General features: G+C 45.4%; 1 protein-coding gene across 8 annotated transcripts in view; it reads right to left on the bottom strand.

The window, feature by feature from the left end:
* PPP2R5C (protein phosphatase 2 regulatory subunit B'gamma) overlaps window positions 1–22,380 on the bottom strand; it is a 145,669-nt gene that overhangs the window by 13,385 nt on the left and 109,904 nt on the right. For all 8 annotated transcript variants that reach the window (XM_080647528.1, XM_080647524.1, XM_080647523.1 and 5 more), the window contains 9 exons: window positions 21,090–21,200; window positions 19,935–20,027; window positions 19,722–19,852; window positions 14,753–14,812; window positions 12,814–12,922; window positions 11,092–11,145; window positions 5,793–5,963; window positions 3,082–3,209; window positions 266–367 (listed from right to left, as the gene is read on the bottom strand). In XM_080647528.1, coding sequence (XP_080503654.1) covers window positions 266–367; window positions 3,082–3,209; window positions 5,793–5,963; window positions 11,092–11,145; window positions 12,814–12,922; window positions 14,753–14,812; window positions 19,722–19,852; window positions 19,935–20,027; window positions 21,090–21,200 — 959 coding nt within the window. The remainder of the gene's footprint in view (window positions 1–265; window positions 368–3,081; window positions 3,210–5,792; window positions 5,964–11,091; window positions 11,146–12,813; window positions 12,923–14,752; window positions 14,813–19,721; window positions 19,853–19,934; window positions 20,028–21,089; window positions 21,201–22,380) is intronic.

Genomic DNA, 22,380 nt, shown 5'->3' with positions numbered 1-22,380 from the left:
AGCCGGTAAGGGTCCCTGAGAAAAGCAAAAATTCTGAAAGTTAAATGATTAAACTAGTAGCATAATGGAGGAAATAGCTGACTTTAAATGTGTTCTCTGAAAATAAGTTATCATAACGAAGTTTTTTTTTTTGCTTTCCAAGTATGAAAGGATTGATTTTGCTTTAAGTGAAAGATAACATGTTAGGACAAACCAATGCGAGAGGTTTATTCAGGGTTAAGGAGAAAAATCCTCGAAAGAGTAACTTTTGAAAAGAGACACTTACTTTAGCTTCTCTGCTTTAAACTGTTGGGTGCAGTCATCGAATAGTTTTTGGTTCATTTCCATGAAGAGTTTCAGTGCGTTGTATATCAAGCCATGTATTGTCCTATATATAAAACTCACGTTGAAACTCAGGATACATGATCTTTTTTACCCTCTCCCTCCTCCTGGGCTACAATCTATTTCCATCCAAACTTATCAGGCTATTTCAATATTCATTTCACAAGTTTCCTGCACTTTAAAGTAAAGAAGCTGCTGCTTTTGATTCATTTGTTCCTTTTCTTTAAAAATAAAAATATATTTTTATTGATTTCAGCGAGAGGAAGGGAGAGAATGGGCTAGAAACATCAATGATAAGAATCACTGATCAGCTGCCTCATGCATTGCGCTCTACTGGGGATCGAGCCCGCAACTGGACATGTGCCCTGAACTGTGACCTCCTTGGTTCATGGGTCAACCCTCAACCACTGAGCCACACCAGCCAGACCATTTGTTCCTTTTCTTTTTTGTTTTGTTCCTCTTCTTATAGTCCGCCATGCAGCCTGTAACCTCCTTCGGGAGCCAAAAGCCACCTTACTCGGAAACTGAATAAAAAATGTTGAAACTTGAACAAGTGTAACTAAGATAAGTTTAATTATATAGGAGACAATAATAGAAGCATTTTATTTCCTATAAATGTTCGTTTCCTTTCCATCTTATTCACTGAGGACAGAAAAATTAATTTTAATAATGCCTGTAGAGCAGGCGTCCTCAAACTATGGCCTGCGGGCCACATGCGGCCCGCCGAGGACATGTATCCGGCCCGCCGGGTGCCGCTGCCTGTCCTGCTTAGCAGCCGACTCATCCCGGGCCCGCAGTGCGCATGGGAATTTGTTCATAGTTTTTTTTTTAAACTATAGTCCGGCCCTCCAACAGTCTGAGGGACAGTGAACTGGCCCCGTTTAAAAAGTTTGAGGACCCCTGCTGTAGAGCTTTGGTAGGTAGAACATAGAACGGCCACAGAGCTGCTCAGTCAGACTTAGCTGCAGGCTCTGACACACAGGAGGGGAGCCCAGCCGCTCTGTGTCCCAGTGGAGCCCCGTGACTCAGGCCCCAGCGCCCTCTGGGAGCACAGCAGCGACCCTCAGTGATGGCAGAGGAACTGCCAGCAGAGCCTTGCAAACCAAGGAACTGCGAGCAGCTATAAAACAGGAGTTAAACCAAAACTCACACCAAAACCTGAACTTTCAAATCATAGCTACTTTTTAACTCACCTTATGATAAAACCCAAGTCATAATCAGACAGCACTTAGAAGGACCTTTCTTCCTTGGCCCTGGGCAGGAATCATGCTCAATCACGTACAGGAACTTTGTTATCAGCCGCTAAACTCAATTAAAAAAATGGCCCAGCCTGTGGTTTAGTGTTGACATATGAACTAGGTGGTCATGGTTCGATTCCGCATCAGGGCACATGACCAGGTTGCGGCTCGATCCCCAGTAGGGGGCATGCAGGTGGTGGCTGATCAATGGACTCTCATCATTTATGTTTCTACCTCCCTCTCCCTCTCCCTCCCTCTCTCTGAAATCAATAAAAACATATAAGAAAAAGTAATAAAAAAGAAAAAAACCTACAAAGAGGTTGTTAAAAGTCAACATATTAACAATGACTAGACTACCCAAGGACGATTTCAGCCCCAAGACTGCAGTGAGCGGTCATGGGTGTGGTCAGACACGGCAACTTGTTAACTTCACCTTAAGTAACCATCACAGCAAGGTGAAGGTCACCTGCAAAGCAGAGTGTTCTGTGTACAGGTACACCTAGGTGATATGGTGGGTTTGGTTCCAGACCACAGCCATAGAGCAAGTAGTCATCTTTTTGCTGGAGGAGGGTCCTGCCTTCATTTTTGTTGTTAATCCTTGCCGAGGCTATTTTTTCCATTGATTTTTAGAGAAGGTGGAAGGGAAGGAAGGGGAGAGAGAGAGGGAGAGAGACAGAAAAACACTGATGATTGGTTGCTTCCTGCATGTGCCCCAACAGGGCCAGGGATGAATCCTCAACCCAGTATATGTGCCCTTGGCTGGGAATCAAACGTGCCACCCTTTAGTGCTTGAGCTGATGATCCAACAACTGAGCAGCACTGGCCAGGGCCTGCCTTCAAAGTGTGAAAACACGCTGTGAAGTGCAATAAAGCAAGGTGTGCTTGTTCCCTAACATTGTCTTGACTGGTCATCACAAAACACCACGCTGGGTGACAATATTCTCTATTTTTTTTGGAGAAAATCAGTCCATTCCTACCCTTCCCTGAAAGGACAGGAGAAGCAGAGCAAATGTGAGGTTCCTCAGGCTGGGTTTAGATCCCCTGCTCTACAGGCAGGGAGCACAGTGGGTGGTTCTGGGTCACAGAGTGTGTGTGACAGCAGAACTCGAGGGTCCCAAGGATGGAGTGGCCACTGCCATCCTGCCAGGGCCGGGGCTGTGCCCCGGGAGCTCTGACGGGACCTTTGACTCCTCTGGAGGGAACTTAACAAGATGCTGCTACTCACATGGCCAGGGATGGCGGCTGTGAACATGTGGACACTGGGGGTAAGGAGGCAAATTAAAGCCACACTTCCACTTAACTACAAGTCCAATAAGACATCAATATCTCGTTCCTTAACTGATACTTCAGACTTGGATTTCAATTTTAACTGGCTTGAAGTATGAGCAGAATATGCAAATGTAAAAACATATAGATACTATACCTGAAACTCATATAAATAATGTTCAATGCAAACTGTAATTGAGAAATAAAATAAAAACAAATAAAAACACGTAGATGTGATGATGGCCAGCCTGCTTACTTATTCCAGTGGGTCTTTGAATTGCGGTACAAGGACGGGAACATGATGGGCAGGATCTTGGCTGCGTTGTCACTGATGAGGCTCATAATGTACTCATTGTTCCAGTAATACAGCGCTCGCTCTGCCACCTGGAAGACAGGAAGTGCACGCTTTATTCCGGGTCATGACTGAAATCATTCAGCAAATGTCCCTCCTACTACACCTGTGAGTAGGATAATGAAGTATAATGCCTTAGAAAATTATGATTATTTTTACAAATTCACAAAACTCTAGACCAGCGATTGTCAACCAGCGTGCCTCAAGAATTTTTAAAACGGCCCTAACTGGTTTGGCTCAGTGGATAGCGCGTCGGCCTGCGGACTGAAGGGTCCCAGGTTTGATTCCGGTCAAGGGCACGTACCTTGGTTGCGGGCACATCCCCAGTAGGTGGTGTGCAGGAGGCAGCTGACTGATGTTTCTCTCTCATCGATGTTTCTAACTCTCTATCCCTCTCCCTTCCTCTCTGTAAAAAAATCAATAAAATATATTTTAAAAAAAGAATTTTTAAAACATACAACACCTGACTATTCAGTCAGGGGTATTGACCACTTTTTCCTTAGATGGTAAAAAAAAAAAAAAGAAAAGAAAAAAAGACAATGGCCAACACAACAGTGGCCACCAGTGTGAATGCCCTGTCTTGAACCATAAATACTGGTATACAGGTCATATTATAGAGTTGCATCTTATTGGTCTCATCAATTTGCAAAATATAAAAAAAGTTACATCTGACTGGTTAACTCTTGGTACCAGAAACACTTATATACAAGTAGAGGCACCAGATTTCTTAAAAATGTCACTTTGGAGCAAAAAGGGTAGGCAATTACTATTATTATCATCATTTTTGTGAATCAACCAAAATTATATCTAATTTTTGTCAGATCAGCAAAAAATACATTTTTTTGTGTGCCGCAGAATTTTGGCAATTAGTTTATGTGCCACAAGATGAAAAAGGTTGAAAACCGCTGCCCTAGACTGTAACCCTAAAGAGCCTTCAACGAAGAGGCAGATGGTTTCTTGGGCACCAAGAACACTGGCACAGCTTACTCAACGTTCATGCCCGACCCTGGACTATATGCTGAGGGACACAAGTCAAATGAATCCTTCTGCCACATGCTGCCCATGCACACACCGCTCAGCAGGGACGAGGCATTTGGTGGGTGAATTATTTAATCCATTAGAAGTGATACATCATGTGGTGAACAGCAGTGGGGCAGGGGACATGGAGTGCTGTGTGTGTGGGGAAACGTGGTCATGGAGCAGGTCCCCGAGGGAGGTGAGGGCACTGGCTGAGGGCAGCGGGAGTAATTGGATGGAGGGATGGGAAGGGCTGGGGCAACATGTACACAGGTCACGTGGAGCTGTGCTGGCACATTTTTCCTCCTCTGCTGGGTCACCAACTCCCTGGAGACTGTGAGGTTTGCTCATTTTGTGGCTAGATTTTTACCTTGTTCATGATGAATTTACAATAAGTGTCTGTTCAACGACACAAAAGGATGGGGTGGCAGAGTAGCTGAATAAAGCCACTGAGGAAAACCTTTGAGAGCCTTGAAGGGTTTAAGAAGGAAATCAGGAAAAGCTGAAAGTGACTTGAGAATTCCGTAGTGACAAAAAACAGGACTATTAGGTTTTTCTAAAGCAGTGGTTCTCAACCTTTCTAATGCCGTGACCCTTTAATACAGTTCCTCATGTTGTGGTGACCCCCAACCATAAAATTATTTTCGTTGCTACTTCATAACTGTAATTTTGCTCCTGTTATGAATCATAATGTAAATATATGTGTTTTCCGATGGTCTTAGGCTCTACAGCAGCGGTTGCGACCCACAGGTTGAGAACCGCTAGCAGGGTCGCCTAAGACCATCAGAAAACACAGATATTTACATTATGATTCATAACAGTAGCAAAATTACAGTTATGAAGTAGCAACGAAAATAATTTTATGGTTGGGGGTCACCACAACATGAGAAACTGTATTAAAGGGTCGCGGCATTAGAAAGGTTGAGAACCACTGTTCTAAAGGGTGAAGGGAGATGAATTTCTATGATGTCAGAAACAAAGAGCTTTATGGAGAAAATTCAGAGCTGAAGGTTTTATCATCATAGTACCTATAAATATCGATTACTCAGTCAGTTGTGGAAAATAAGGTTTTATGCATTTTGGAACATGCTGAACACAAAGATAGTTTTACAGAGAAGCCATTTAAAAACTTTTATTGATTTTAGAGGGGGGGGGGGAGGCACAAAGAGAGAGGGAGGGAGGGAGGGAGGGAGGGAGAGATAGTAACCTGTTGTTCCACCCATTTATGCGTTCACTGGCTGACTCCTGTATATGCCCTGACCGGGGACTGAACCTGTAACCTTGGTGCATTGGTACGATGCTCCAATCAACTGAGCCACCCAGCCAGGGCGAGAAGCCATTTTTAATTGCTTTTTTTTTTTTAATTGTTCTTATTGAGAAATGTTGTCAGTGATGGGAACAAGATACTAAAGTATATTTTATAGAATTAAAGTCTTAGCATCTTATTTTGAGGTATGATTAAAGTAAAAACTTGAAGTTTACCTTCACATCACATGAGAAGCACAACGTGAGTGGCCACACCCAGAAATCTGTCACCTCCACAGGAGCCCACCCTGCAGCTGCTCAGCGCCCTCTGCACCCTCCCCCCGAGTCCATACCTGGAAGTGTGGGCTGGAGACACACTTGGCCAACTGCCGGAAGAGCGGCTCCATGACCTTGACAAATTCTGACGGTTCAATCACATCTAAAATTTCTTCTAACTCATTCAAGAACATTACTTCTTTTGGACTGTGAGTCTTTGGCCAGTATTTGAGCAGTGCCATGACCACCTGTGGGAGAAAGAGAACACAGTGTGATGTCCATGGTGCCCCAACATTTGTTTGTTAAGTCGGTTTTCAGTCCCTGTTGCACAGCAACAAAATAAGGTGGTGCTTTTTCCCTTACAGGAGAAACAGTGATTCAGTCGATTACTAGCTGAGTTTTTTTTTTTTTAAATACATTTTATTGATTTTTTTACAGAGAGGAAGGGAGAGAGAGAGAGAGAGAGTTAGAAACATCGATGAGAGAGAAACATCGATCAGCTGCCTCCTGCACACCCACCACTGGGGATGTGCCCGCAACCAAGGTACATGCCCTTGACCGGAATCGAACCTGGCCACCCTTCAGTCCGCAGGCCGACGCTCTACCCACTGAGCCAAACCGGTCAGGGCACTAGCTGAGTTTTTTATAATTAGAGAAACAGGTAAAGTTTTATATACTTTATTATTTTATTTTTAATCTTTATTGTTGAGAGCATTACAGATATCCCTCTTCCCCCCAACTGCCCCCTCCACACGGTTCCCACCTGCCCCAGACCTTTGCCATTCTATTGCACTTTATACACTTTAGAACCACCATTTTAATGTATGTGACCCACTCTCTCTCCCTGACCCGTTTCAGTGTTAGTTTCTTTAAAAAAGTAAAAACAAACAAAGAGGCAGTAAGGAGAGCTTAGAGAGAAAAGACCAATGGACAAACACAGAGCACATGAATTCTACATGTTTTAGTGTCGAAGTGGCCAGTTCTAAAATTGTTGGTGACACAGACAATTAATTGATTATTCATATACATTTATACACAAACGTGTGTGTGGTTATATATAGTGTTTTCAATGGTGCTAAAACATATCGAAGAGACAAAAATGAGCTGGTATTATTAGCTCATGCTCATGAGGCTGCAGATGGATCTGAGCTTGGGCCCACACTGCCTTCTGTGTGCAGGACCTTGGACTGGTCACCAATCCCTGGGTGCCCCAGAGCCCTCACCAAAGACCAGGGGTACAACAACCTCTGCCCTGGGGCCACTGTGGGGAGCAGACTAGGAAATCCACACAGCTGCCTGGGGACTGCTGGCCCGTAGAAGGTGTGCGACGGTGTGGCCGTAGCGAGCACCCCACCTAGACAGCACCCTTGAAGGCACATTCAGTCCCAGGACAGTGGCTTCCTAATTTGTGGATGATAGATGTTCCATTCCTTGCCCAAGTCAGACAGGTAGAGTTTCTGCTGGGCAATCTTTCTTTTATCATATTCCTATAGTTTCCAAATTTCCTACCACAATCAGACCAGTAAGTATTAATAATGCTTCTAGAGGTTGGCCACCTTAAGTCTAAATAACAGCACAACAACCCAGAGCCAGCATTTACATGTAAGCACATATCCTTGAATGACTGTAACCTACTACCTGGAAGCTCTGTTTAGCTTCTGAACCACCAGCCAGCCGCTAGTGTTGGGACTGCTGCTAAGTCACCACAATATCGGCTCGTGCGTACTGGCTGGTGGTCCCACCTCTAGTCATTCCAGCCTGAAGACCACACAAGTCACCACTGTGGTTAGAGACATGGTGGCCTCTGAGCAGCATCCATACAGAACAATTCTGTTTCGATGCTTGTGGCATTTAGGTTTCTGGATAATCTTTGATATTGCACTTTATGAAACTCCAAAGTTTATAAAAAAGAAAGCACTCCTAGTTTGGATGTCTGACATAATTTACAACACAATTATCTTAAAAAGGAATTATTTTTAAAAATGCATCACTTAATGACTTTCCTCCTCCTTTTTGCTCAAAATAACTTAATAGACATTTATCAAGCACCTACTACACCCTGAATGTATGGGAACCACTGTTAAAGAGTACAGCAGATGTACATCACTGCGCAGCCCACGGCTCCTAGTCATCTGACAAATGGAATTTTATAGGAGAAACACATTAATATTCGAGCTGCAGAACAACTGATGTAGCTACTCATGTCGCTGGAAAGGTATTATTTCTGGAATCAGAGTCACGCCCTGACTTTTCACACTATTTGCATCCACCTATGAGCAGATCAATAACCAACTGTTTCAGAGTGCGACAGCTTTTTGCAGAAGAGGACGTCTGCTCTGGGAATGCTAATAGCAGGCGACAATGGCTGCTCGCTGCTGGAAACACTGCAAGAACGGGGCTTTCCTTTGCAAACTCTCTGGGCTGCTGGCTCTCTGGAGAAGACTGGCAAGCCTGGGGTGTGTGCCAGTGGCCCCTGCCTGTCATCCTGGGGAGTCCCCTTCCTGACCTGGCACATTAGGGAAAGAGAGAGCTCTCACCAGGCTGTAGAGGCCTAAAGAGACAGGTGGGCAACAAGAATACAATTTTACTTCCTGATGAGTTTCTGTTCTTCTTACGATACGGCATATATGTGCTCAACATGCCCAGAATGCTTTTGAGCACTGTACACAGTTTGCAAATAAAAAATATTTATTATAGATTACAAATGGGAGCAAAAAATGACTTTTAAATGGATTGTACTTTAAGAATTCTGGAGCCCCAAAACAAACAAACAAAAGAAAAGAAAAAAAAAATTCTGGAGTGTGGACATTTCCTTGGGAGCTTCCAGAATCTCAGAGCTGAGGCAGAGGGGTGAGAAGACCCCAGGGAGGACAGTGCAGGGATGAGTCACTCTGAAAGGGGATGCCTGTCACCTCTATAGGCAGCAGCTGAGGGATGTGATCAGAGCTGGTCCTGAATTCATGGGTGAGGTAGGGGAGTCTACACACAGCATTTAGAAGCTTAAAAGAAAGCAGAGATCAGAAGTCAGTTTCACACAGGGACACAGTATTAGGATTTCTTCATGTCTTTTCACAAGAAAGCTAAAAGATTGCATCTAATACTTTTGTTTCTCAATAACAAAAACAGCCCAACTAAAGAATGGGCAATGGCCCTGGCTGGTGTTACTCAGTGGTTAGAGCATCGGCCCGTGCACCAAAGAATCGTGGGTTCAATTCCTGGTCAAGGGCATGTACCTGGGTTTTGGGTTTGCTTCCTGTCCCTGGTAGGGATGAGTGGGGGGAGGGAACCAGTCGGTGTGTCTCTCTCACATAGATGTTTCTCTCTCTTTCTTTCTTTCTTTCCCCCCTCTCCCTTCTACTTTCTTTGAAAAGCAATGGAAAACATATCCTCAGGTGAGGATTAATAACAACAAAAAACACAGAAACCACCCTCCCCCCAACAAAAAGCAGGATCTATCTTATTAAAAAAAGAAAAAAGAGAAAAAAAAATGCATGGGCAATGGAGAAACTGCTGATGGGAATGTAACATGGTGTGCCGCTGTGGAGGACGCAATTTGGTGGTTCCTCAAAAACCTAACCCTAGAATTACCATAAGATCCAGCAATTCCACTTCCGGGTGTACACCCAAAGGCACTGAAAGCAGGCACTTAAAGAGTTATTTCTGTGCCCCAGGTTCATAGCAGCATTATTCACAGTAGCCACTGACAGATGAATGATAGACAAAAACTGGTCCGTCCACACAACGGAATACTATTCAGCCATAATAAGAAATGGAATTCTAACACCTGCTACAATACGGAAGGACCCTGACAACATTATGCTGAGAGAAACCGCCTCACAGCAGGACAATCCTATAGTGGGGAATTCACAGAGACAAAAGGAGAATGGAGGTCCCCAGTGGCTGGGGGAGGGGAACGGGGAGTTAGTATTGAGTGTGTGTAGTTTCTGTTTGGGGTAATGACAAAGTTTTGGAAACAGTGGTGACAGTTGCACAACTTTGTGAATGTCATTAATGCCAATGAATTATACACCTAAAAGAGCAAAGTTTATGTTATGTGTATTTTAGCACAATTTGAAAACTTAATAACAGCCTGCTGGTGTGGCTCAGTGGTTGAACGTCAACCTATGAACCAGGAGGTCACAGTTCAATTCCTGCTCAGGGTACATGCCAGGCTTGATCCCCAGGAGGGGGCATATAGAATGCAGCAGATCAATGATTCTCTCTCATCATTGATGTTTCTATCTCTCTCTCTTTTCTTTTCTGGGAAAAAAAAATCCTATATAATAAACCCCTAATATGCAAATTGACCAAACGTGGAACGACCAGGACGACCAGACGCTATGATGCGCACTGACCACCAGGGGGCAGATGCTCAACACAGGAGCTGCCCCCTGGTGGTCAGTGCGCTCCCTCAGTCACAAGCTGGGCTCACGGCTGGCGAGCGCAGTGGCGGTGGTGGGAGCCTCTCCTGCCTCTGCTGCAGGCGGGCGGTAAGGAGCGAGGGGTCTTGGATTGTGAGAGCCCCAGACTGTGAGAGGGATCACGGACTGCGAGAGGGTGCAGGCTGGGCTGAGGGACCGCCCCCTCCAGTGCATGCATTTCGTGCACCGGGCCTCTAGTGTATGTGTGTATATAAATATATATATATATTTATATATTTTTAAAAAATAGTTAATAACATAATGTATTAAAACCCACTGAACTTACATATTAAATGGGTGAATTATATCTCAACAAAGCTGATAAAATTTCTTCAAATGCTTCCCCTGGTACCTGACATGCCCGACTTTGTTAATCTAGGCTACAATAGCTTTTGTATTTTTAATAGAGATAAAATGCCAAGAAACTGAGAAATCTAAGCACTGAATGGCAGCAATGTGCATTCACTTATGAAGCAGTGATCAGGAAACAGTTACCCTCTGACGGGGAACGACTGTTACTGACAGCAAAGCCTCTTCGGTACAACAGCACTAGAACCCTCGCTATAGTCCCTCCGACTGAAGTCAGTTACATGTGCTCTAAACCAAGAGGGGAGGGTTAAGCTGCACACAACTTACTGGTGACAACTGCCCAGCACTCTGAGTTCCAAGTACAGTGAGGGACAAGGTGACATTGTGGCATAAATCCACTACAATCTAGGGACCTGTCACTAAAAGGACAACACCTGGAAAACCCATAACACCGAGTGAATCAGTGTGTCATTAGGGCTATAGCTGAAGAGGAAAGAGCTGAACAGTTGTGTGCTGAGCAGACAGTGGGGTGTCGACACTGAGTACCGTGTGTGTGTGTGTGTGTGTATGTGTGTGTGTGTGTGTGTGTGTGTGTGTGTGTGTGTGTGTGTGGCGCTTGGCAACAGGGCAGCGCAGGACCACTTACTGGTTCCGTGAGGGTGCTGTCCTTCTCCAGAAACTGCACAACACAGTATGCCAGCTGACAAGTAAAGGAGAAAAGCATTAACGTTTCATTCTGACATGGAAATGCCGCTGTGTTTCCAGGATCCTAGCATCACTGTTAACACTTTCCTTTGCTGAGATAAGGATCTGACACGCTCAGGGGCTGCCCTGGGGGTGTCCCAGAAAGGCGGGATGGGCCGCAGTGCAGGCCAGCACAGGTTTTCCCCCTCATCAACTGCACAGGGTACAACGAAAAGTTGAGGAAATCAGGAAACTGTCTTTTGGGCTAACATCAATACATCAGCCCTGGTCTGATGAGGATGTTTCCTGTGGTTTTTTGGAGACTAATGAACAAGTAATATGACAAATGGGAAAAACCGAATTAAAATCTGGTTCCACCTTCAATCTCTGAAGTACTGATTTCTAATACAGAACAATTAATATGACATCAATGGGGCTGAATGTAAAATCTCACCAGTTAGTAACAAACAAACAAAAAAAACTCTAAGCAAAATATTTCCCAGGAGGCCCATGTCGTTAGAATCATCTGAAGAATATAGTTGACCCTTGAACAACGCCGAGGCTGGGGCCAATGCCTGCACACAAAAATCCACGTGTAACTCAAGCCAGCCCTCCGCACACGTGGATTCCCTAGCACCAGCTGACCCTTACTTACCCATTGTACGCCACAAGCATCTGTAGACGCAAGAGGCGGACCTTCCTCACACGCCTGCGCGTCTATAAAAAAAAACGTTTTCCCTAAGTGGCAGCCCTGACCAACTTTTAAAATCATTTTTCATGAGAATTTTCAGCTGAAAATATTCAAAAACACCCGAATTGTGAGTAATCTGTATTTATTTTTGTAATATTCGTTGCAAATTGATTTCTTAAAATTAAGTTCAAAATATTGTGGCGTGTGCGGATGGTTTCTGTTTTGGACGTGTGGCAGTTTAAACATGGGTCTGAACGACGTGAGTCAATAAAAATCCAAGCTGAGGAGACCCCCCCCAGTTCAAACCCGAGTTGTTCAAGGGTCAACAGTTCTTTCTGCAATTTATCCCTCACTGCAAGCTCCCTAAGTGGGGCCCTGCAGAGCGGGACTTCTGGAACACACTGGCTACTGAAGGTGGGAGCGCCCAAAGCCAGCACCCTGCCATCAGCCTCGCTGAGGTCTGTCTACATGGACCTTAGAAGAGTAAGAGTGAAGGAAAAACCAGATCTCCTGGGTACCTGCAGAGGTTAGTAACCACATATGGATCTACTTTTCAGTATGACTGTATTTAGATTTTTACAAAGTTGTAAAAACCCATAGTTTAAAAACAAACCTTTTCACTGGCCACCTAGGGATGTACAGGTGCTATGTACAGGTACCCCTTTCTTTAAGGTGCTAGATTTTAAATGATACTACCGACTAATTTCCTCTGAGAAGTCTTCCCCGGCTCTTTTCATCAAGCCTGTCACTCCCTTTCCTATGCTTAAAACTCATTGTGAAATTCTCCACTCCTGAGATTTTTCTGATTCTCCTAAAAGGAATCTCTTTACGCTCTTGTTCTTTCATTATCACCAGAGCCTTGGTACCTGAGTCAATAATGTGATATAAGAAAGGAGCACTCCCAATTAACAGGACGGACTCAGTCTGCGGACTCAGTAATGTTCAGGGAAGACCGCCGTGCTACCGAGCCCCTCGCACGACTGAGGCCCTTACCTGGGGGTGGTAGACACTCAGAGATTTCACTTTGTGCAAAGGTAGTAACACCTTCAATAAGAAAATCTTGTGCTCTTCTTTTAGTGGTAAGGCAAATCCATTTATTATACTGTGAAAACAGAATTCATGTACAGTTTGAATATTTACAAATTCCAGATTTAATAAAAGTATCTTGCTGTTTTTCCCCCGTTTTAGTTTTTATCATGAAAACCAGCAAGCAAAAAGATGCGTTTCAGAAAAGAGGAGAGTATCAGCAGAAATTTAAAAGAAAATTAAATACCTTCAAGGTTAATTTTGTCTCTGTAACTACAGGGCAATTTTAAATGTCTGGATTTACAGGGTGTTAGCCAGAACAGCGGAAGTCTCTGGGGACAAAACCTCCTTCCTTAGGCCACGAAGACCAGGCAGCTCAGCTGGCACCCCCAGCTTCAGGGTGCCCATACCCAGCACTTGCCCTTGGCCTTCACCCATCCTTAGGAATTCCCTTTCCAGGAGAAAGTCTGGCTCATTATTCTATCGCTGGCAGAACAGAGTCTGAGTGCACAGAACGGCTTTGGTTAAAAATCAGCAAGAAACCCGCTCCCTTCTGCAAAGAAAGGAGGGTCTTCCTCTTAAGCTGCAAACCAGAGTTTCTGTCTCTAACATCGAGTAGTTTATCCATTTGGTTTTATAATCACGCAGCTGCAGGTAAATGTTACCAAGAGCTATGAAAGCAGTTAAAGCATTTTCTAAATTGTTCCCCATCATTCACGAACCTCAGGGACAGGGGCCCTGCAGGCAGGGTTAGTCTTAAGTGGCCCTCAAGGGCGATATGCTCATTCACCTGGGGGAACCCTCAAGATCAGATCCCTCTTCTGGAAGGATCGAGTAATCAAGCCTAGCCGTGGGAGGACACGGAGGCCTGTGCGCGCTGTGCTGGACACCGCAGAGAGCTCACCCTGCCTCTCGACAACCCAGCAGGTGAATAAAATTTATCTTCCCATTTCACAGATAAGGAAACAGATGCAGAGTAGTAAGTAATTTTCCCAAGGTCATACAACCTGTATGAGACACCCACCTAACCGCTCCCTATGCTCTACTGAGGGAGAGAGACCCACCGAGTGTGTTGACACTAGTCGAAGTAGAAATCTCCATGAGGACTAACATTTTTTTTTCAAATTATGTCTACAACAGCAAGTATAATTTTTCTCAGAACTATGGGGCAGGACCAGAGAGCCACAGGATGACCAGCATTCTTTGAGAAAAGCTTCTTAGTAGTTTTGGAAACCATTAAACAAAAACCTGCAGGCAGTTTTCACTGCAGGACTCCTCAGAACCTCTAGCTGTCAATGTGCATGGAACCCCCACGAAAGGAGCCAGTGAAACAGCCCTTTCAAGTTTATTCGGCCACTGAACCCTGAGGACTCTGCGAATGGTGGGTTAGGAGGCCTGCCACAAAATGTATAGTCACCAACTTAAACAATGACAGCAAGCAAGAACTTTACTTGCATTAAGATAAAAGTTTTCAAAATGTTAACTATTTTATAAGTATACATATGAAAAATTTATAAAATCAAAGCAATCTGAAATATTAGCATTTACTCAATTCCTCAAATGTATAATAAATGATCTTTTCTTCTAAGTGTCAAATATAAACCTTAATGTGACTATTTTTAGCATTGCCTTTGAGGAAACAATTGAACTTATGTTTCCACAGAATGCTCCTGAGCGTAGGAGGTGGAGTCTACATACTGAACCACACAAACGGAAGACACTTGTCATCCAGCGTGTTCTCATCCAAGAGCTCCTGAACTCTTCCATAAGTGAGCTCTTGTTTAAGTTCTAGAGAATGATTTAAGTTTTCTTGCTTTGGGGAGGGGGTGGTTGAATTTAATGAACTGGATCATTCTGCTATAAATTCCATCTAAAGCCAATCGCTACCAATAACACAAAGACTTACCTTCCCAGTATTTCCAGTAATTCTGCTATGCCATTGTGATGCTCTGTTTCATAAATAAACCTGAAAAAGGCAATTTGTCATGTCGAATTAGACAGTGAAGTAACACCTGGGAAGACTAAAATCCTCTGAATAAGAAAACAGTGCTTTTAGGGGGAAAATCATGCAGCCAGGCAACAATAAGCACATCGATTTTGTAAAAACCATCCCAGGGGCACCGTTCTTGTCATCGATAAACTCCTCGTAGCCTGCCCCTCAAAAATTCCCCCAACATTTCATTCTGAAAGTTTTCAAACAAAAAGTTGGAAGAATTTTACAGTGAGCACCTGTGTTTCAACCACCCAGACTTTACAATGAACATTTTTTTAAAAATATATTTTATTGATTTTTTACAGAGAGGAAGGGAGAGGGATAGATAGCTAGAAACATCGATGAGAGAGAAACATCGACCAGCTGCCTCCTGCACACCCCCTACTGGGGATGTGCCCGCAACCAAGGTACATGCCCTTGACCGGAATCGAACCCGGGACCTCTCAGTCCGCAGGCCGACGCTCTATCCACTGAGCCAAACCAGTCAGGGCTACAATGAACATTTTGATGTTTGCCTTATCAGATCCATCCACTCAGCCCTCTATAATTCATTTTTTTTCTGCATTTCAACGTAAGTGGGCATCTTAATCTCGATGCCTCCAATATTTAGTCTCTGCAAAGGTAGGAGCTCTTTCCTGACCACTTGGGCCGCCTTGTTGCTTTCTCTGCCACAGCCCCGCCCCACCCCTGCGCTGCTTTCTGCACAGGGCAACCTGAAGGCCTCGATCCCCTTGCTGAAACCCAGCCTGCCATCCATCCATCAGATACTTCTAACACGTCATTGAATAAAGTGGGACAATGAGCGGGAACAGAGACACAAAACAGGACAACGTCTCTTCCCCAAAGGATCTGCTCAGGAACCACCGGCCCCTGCCTCACACCTGCTCACCTGGGGTTAGTCAGTCTAAACCAGGAGTGGGGAACGGCTGGCCCTGAGAAATCATTTGGTCTGGCCCTGCCAAGGCATTAGGGGAGAGTTAAAATATTTGACAAAATAACAGCCTAACATTTAAGTTGATAATTTTGTATGGCCTGCAAATGATGTTATAAATATCCAAATGGCCCCTGGCCGAAAAAAGGTTCGCCACCAACATGTGGGCTGATTCGGCTGAAGGGAGGGGTGTAAGAAACGGTTCCTGTCCACCAGATGGACACCTAGTTTAGAGACTGCTCTAAGCCAAAAATGAGTTTGCGATTTATAAAGAATGTGACTCTAATTTTATTGTCCTTGTTTGGGAACTTGGCCGAACACCCACAGGATGTAAAATAATCCTGCAGGATGTGCCTAACGCATCTACAGGGCCAGAAGTAAGTTCACAGTTGTGACTATGTAAAACAATTTATCCTTGTATTATGTATTAACTATTGTATTATTTTCCACGTGAACAACTGTAAACCTACTTTTGCCCACCTATATGCTACTGGATGGCCACTCCACTGAGGGGTCAGTTCTTGAACTGAACCCTGAGGTAGGCTTCCCTCAGATTTTTAAAGACGGGGGTGTGGAGTGGGGAGAGATGGAACAAAGGTTTATAACTTGGACCGGGTAGTGGGCAACTGGCAGGAAGGTGGGCAGGGCCCATGGAGACTGGAGGTCAGCTCAGACCCACTCGGATCCGAGCCCACAGTGGCAGGGTCAGCAAAACAGTGACATACATGCAAGTGGATCTAGTGGCGGCATGAAGACGGGCAGGGAGGTGACGAATGGAATATGGCAGCCTGGGGGACGAATGAGGGTGGGAAGGAAGGGGCCGAGCCACCAGTAGATAAATCCCTTCACTGCTACCGCCTCATGAAGCTCAACCTGAAGGCTCCCTTCTGTGCCACTGGTTTGAAATATTCAAAATAGTTTAAATGCACAAAGCTACAGCTTAGCATATAGCACCACTTAGCAACTTTAGATACAACTCCTCTCACTCAGACCTGGGAGGAGCCTGCCCATCCCCTCGCCCCTGCACTGCTTCTGACCTGGCTCCACCAGCTTTCATGTTTAAATGGCGATGACTTCACTTTGGAGCCATTTCGTTTTCCTAAGTCAACAATATTTTTTTATTGGTAAGTTCTTAATTTCTCATTACTTTAACCCGATTTGGAATTGGAATAAAAAATAGAAAAGTAGTTTCCTTCTTATTGTTCAGTGGGAGACAAAAAGCAGGGTGTAAAACGGGAGGGAAGCCATGGAGATCCATGCAGAGGGGGCAAGAGGGTTGCTCACTCTTTCAGCAACAATGGAATTAGGGCTCTCTAAACCCATGGGCTCCTCTCCTCCCTGCGGGAAAAGTCCTGCCCTCTTGTGAAGAGGTGGAACCACCTTCTGCTCCTGAGTCTGTGCTGTCCAGTCCTGGCACGCGTGGCTGGGACCAAAACACAGGGTGGAGGTCTGAGCCACTTCCGGCTACACCCTTAAACCCTGACAGCCCCCCTCCCTCTCCTGGGAGCTGCTGGGGGCCATCCCAGCCCTCGTGGACACCATGTGCCCCAGTGTAAGAATTGTGAGAAAGAGTACATTGTGGTTTTTGGCCACTCAGGTGTGGGGTGGTTTGTTAGCAGTAGGGGACTGAAGCCTGGCCCCACCATAGACACCTAACCTTTGGGTCCACTGTTTACCGCTATCTAGAGCTCTCTATAAACCACGTCTTAGAGATGCTGATGAGAATGAGAAACTACAGAAACAGGAACTTTCCATTAACATTTGAGTAAGTTGAAGCAAATATGTTTGACATATTCTTTTTCTTATAAGATACTAGAAAGAACTTGGATGAGCTGAATTTCTCTCCCAAGGTGGTCCTCTTTAATTACTTTCTCACATGAAATGACGAGGAAGTGGTATTGACGGTGAAGACTCAAACTATTATGGAATGTACCTGATATGCTTATTTTTGACTGCATGTATCAATAATTATAATTATAGAAAAGATAATTGGGGGGAAAAACACACTCTTGCATTGAGCATTTAGAGAGCTGAACTGTGTAGTAACTTTTCAATAACCTTTTTAAGTATTTCAGTTCTAAATTAGAACTCTTTTAAGATATGAGACATTTTTTAATTCTTTAATGTGAGTGTTATTTGTGATTCTGTTATCCGAACAAAACCTACATTTAAGGACAAAAAACCCACTTCGGTGGAGCTTACTGTTAGACCTAAAAGACTGGACTATAAATTGCACCTCTTGTTTAAATAATGGCTATAACGTTGATAGGTAAGTACACTAGCCAAGTAATGATCTTGTTAACAAGGAGGTGTGACACCAAGAACATACACCAGGAACATGCACAGGAAGCACATCACCATCTGGGTGTGTCGCCATTCCCCGGGGCTGCTACAGAAATGGACGCAGGGGACCTGCAAGAAGTTCAGAGGGCAGCCCCACCCACACTGGAAGCTCTGACCTCGGAGTGCCGTACTGAGTGTGAAGGTAAGGGAGAGGATTATACCCTGATGACTGCCGAAGTGCAGGCCACGGAGACTTCAAGGACTGGGTGGTACACTAGGGCCAGGCTGGTGACGGAACGAGAGGAACCGGTGACAGAATCCCCGGAGAGGCTGTTGGTTTCCATCTGACCAATCCCTCTTGGCCCTTTTCTCCCCCGCTGCTTGGTCATGGTGTCTAACGGACCCGCCTGGCCTTTGCGGTGCTCCGGCGGGGTCAGCATTCTCACTCTGGCACTGCTGCTAGACTCTCGCTGAGGAATGTGCACACTGTGCCTAGCCCCAGTAGGACCTGTCCCTGAGCCATCCTGGAGTTGGGGGCCTTAGGGTAAGTCTTCCTGAGAAGCCACAATTCACAGAATAAACTACTAATTTAGTGAGCCTCCCAGGGCCAGATAAGAAACTACATTAAGTATTTCATCCATCAACATTTATTTGGTGCCACCATGGCTGGGCACGAGCTGGTACTGGGTGTGTGACAGAGCAGGTGACACAAAGCCTGCCCTCACAGGGAGACCGCACCCGTCCGCCAGGCCAGGGAGGCTTTCCTGGCAAGCAGATGCTTCCAGAAGCCTGGGAGGTTGAGAAGGGCTGGTGGAAAAGAACGTCATGGAGGATCAAACAAGGCTGCAGGTGGTGGTGTGGAAGGAGCTGAAGCTGAGCAGGGAGCCAACTATGGGGAGCCAGACCTGTGACACCCAGGGCCCCACCCAGGACTTAACACCTGTTCACCCAAAGGGCGTCGGTCAGCCGGTGACTCAGAGGCAGCAGCAGCAGAGACGAAGGTTTGGGGGGGTGCTGAAACTGGGATGGGAAGGGTTTGGGGTCAAGGTGAACACTGTACTTGGAACATTCTCTCGTGAGCCATGGGGCTGTGCCCTCCTCCTCGTAAACTCTTGTGCCCAGCTTCCCCGTTTCCATGGTCCTGCAGGCCTAGGGGTGGGGGTAGCTGTGACTGCTAAAAGCTGCTGCGTCATCACATGCTGCTCCCCGCAGGGCCACCTTTTCCCTGGGTGCACAGGGCAATTCCCAAACGTCTAATGTAAGTCTCAGTTTTCCTCCAGATCCACTCCTCACTCCTGCTTTCACTGAGATGCAATGGGGGAGAATGAAGGAAAGGCAGGAGGAAGGAACAGCCAGCTTTGGACAGATCAGTCTATCCGCATTCCAGAGGGAACCACTGGTTTTAGTAAAAACTGAAATAAAGGAGGGCGTGCGGTGGGATGCTGGGAGTGAGCCATGGGGTGGGGTGGAGAAGGGGGACGGGCCAGCCCCAGCCTGGCACGGAGACACAGGTGCAGACTGGAGCCACCTGGACACGACCAGCTGGCTGCTCAGAAACAGCCACTAGTGCTCTTTGGTCACTTGTCAAAGGAATGATGAAGTGGGGGCATTAAGTATGCAAAGAAACATCACCACGCGAAAAGAGAAATGTCACCCATGCTGACTTACCTATAAAATATATTATTTATCTGTTTTCTGATGTAAGCTCTTAAGCCTAAGAATTTTCCGTAGATTCTGTGAAGGGTAGTTTTAAGAAAATCTCTCTCTCGAGGATCTTCACTGTCAAAGAGCTCTAAAAGCTTCAAGAAGAAAAAGACACTTAGTGACCTGGGATTCTCTGTAAAGTAGGGCTTTTGTGGTTTCAGCTAATTTGTGCCTTACCTGCAATACAAATTTCTGATCAATATATTTCTTCGCTATATTAGGTTGGAAATCTGGAGACTCTAAAAATCTTAGGAAAAATTCATAAACAAGCTAGGAGGAAAAAAAAACACAATGAGTCAAAAAACATGGTATTTTACTAAATGGAGATTAAAAATACACCATGAGTTGAATCTTTGTCTTCGTATATTAGCCTTACAAAAGTCATGTATCTGTAGATTTAATGCTAAATTACATGGCTTAATTTAACTGATGATGGTAACTGTTTTGCTGAGAACCATAGACCAGTAGTCAGCAAACTGCGGCTTGCGAGCCGTGGTTTGCCGCTCTGTTGACTAATGAGTTTGCCGACCACTGCCATAGACTATCTCCTTAAATGGCATTTAAACAAAAGGATGTCACCAATGCTTCAATCACGCTGCTCAGAGACCCCAATGCACAGCAGCCACAGCTGGGCTGGGACCAAGCTCTGGGTGGGATTTGTAGCCTGTCACCTCCAAGTGCCCTGGGAGAGGCAGGCCGACAGAAGCTGGGACTGGCTGGTGAGCAGATGTCCCAGATGCCACAGGCGGGAACGCTCTGCTGCCGAGACAGCCCTCCTTTTCCGTCTGTTTCCCGCCTGGCTCCTTCCTGGGTCTCTCATCTCTCCATCTCCCCTCCTCGGACCGCCAGACCTCCCAATCCGGCGCTCTGCTCAGGGTGGGCTCAGTGCCTTTCCACAGGCATGCTCCCAATCAACCTCCTGCCCTACAAATACTCTGAGAAAGGCATTTGCCAGCAGGTGAGCTATGGGGCACATAGCAGGTGCACATTAAAACTAAGTACCCCAAACTGGGAAATGCCGTGTGAGTCCTCCAGGTCTCAATTCAATGGCTGTCAGCAAGTAATCATTTCCATCAAGACATACTGACAATTCCATATCTCTGTAGTTGATATACAGTATCTACACAAAGAAAAGCCATTGAACGTTCTCTCTTCTGCTAAACCATTTTCACGCACACATAGATGTGCAAGGCCTATGCCAGTAGGATCAGAGGTCCCCCTGCAACCAGCTGGGATGAGGCCCTCAGGCTGGTGCACCTGTGTCAGAGGAAGACCCCACGGACATAGACATCTCATTTACGCCCATTTCTGACCCATTCCACAGTTCAGTACCTGTAGGTGAGGCCAGGCTGCTTCTAACGTTGGTTCGTCTTCCTCTGGGTCAAATTCTGCTCCCGTAGGATTGGAGGAAGGTGGTAATGTTCGAAACATATTAACTGCAAACTAAAATCCACATAGTCTGTCATTATAACCAGGACATTAAAAATATTTACAAAGAACATTAAAAAAAATCTTAAGTAATTCTAAAGAGAGCTGATTCCAGTGGAATTCTCAAAATTCAGAAGCAGCGTGGGCCCCCAATGAGATTCTAGTCAAAACTGCAGCAGGAGCCCTAGCTAGTTTGGCTCAGTGGACAGAGTGTCGGCCTGGGGACCAAAGGGCATGTACCTCAGTTGCAGGCTCCTCCCGGGCCCGGGCTCTGGTCAGGGCTCGTGCAGGATGCAACCAATTGATGTGTTTCTCTCACATCGACATTTCTCTCTGTCTTCCCCTCTCTCTCTAAAAATCAGTGAGGATTAACAAACAAACAAAACACCCGCAACAGGAAACATGGCTGTGGACAGGCGATCCAAGATTCCTGCTTGACTCTGAGCTGTCGACTTTCACAGACTAACAGCACCTACAAATGCCATGGGCAGTGATGGCCTTTATCACGTTGTCAGAGCAAAAGCAAGAAGAACGTTCACAGTCTGGTAAGAAAAGGGTGGGATTACCAAGGAAAGAGCAGGGGTTAAGAACTGAAGACAGTGGTACATGGCAAATGCCACTTGGTGCTGGGATGCCCTGTGATTGACGCAGAGCCTCTGCAATCAACACCGATGGCGACAGTTAAGACGGGGAACTTCTGAGTGTGCGGCTAGAATGTCATTCCCAGACAGGCTGCAAGAATCATCACAGGACAGCCCGGCTGAGTGCCCAGAGACCCGACAGTTAAGAAGAAAATTCTCTGGGACTTGGATGGTTTCCTCATAGGACTCCTAACCCCTTTCTTGGACCCCCATCTTTATATCACCCTTCACCAGTCCCCCATCCCGGCTTTGTTTATTTTCAACTTCATAAAAATGAATCTATGTGTTTTAGAACAGATGTTTTCTGCATTAAGTCTAGGGTTATTTGGAGCACAGGTGTTTTAATGCCTGTATGGTTAATATGAAAAGTTAGCTCTCTAAATAAAGCACAACGTAATTGACACATTCGTGATATAAATAAAAAGTTCAGTAAGTTAAACTATGACTAGCTACCTGAGTCTGAACCTACCACCTGCCAGTTACAGAGTTGGGCTCTTACAGGTGATCAGAAAAAGCCCTGGCCCCATCACTCCCCAAAGCACAAAATCGAAACA

This window comes from Plecotus auritus (genome assembly GCF_963455305.1).
Source record: "Plecotus auritus genome assembly, chromosome: 1".
Taxonomy (NCBI): domain Eukaryota; kingdom Metazoa; phylum Chordata; class Mammalia; order Chiroptera; family Vespertilionidae; genus Plecotus; species Plecotus auritus.
The sequence above is the reverse complement of the archived record's forward strand: the minus strand, read 5'-3'. Positions and strand labels throughout refer to the sequence as shown.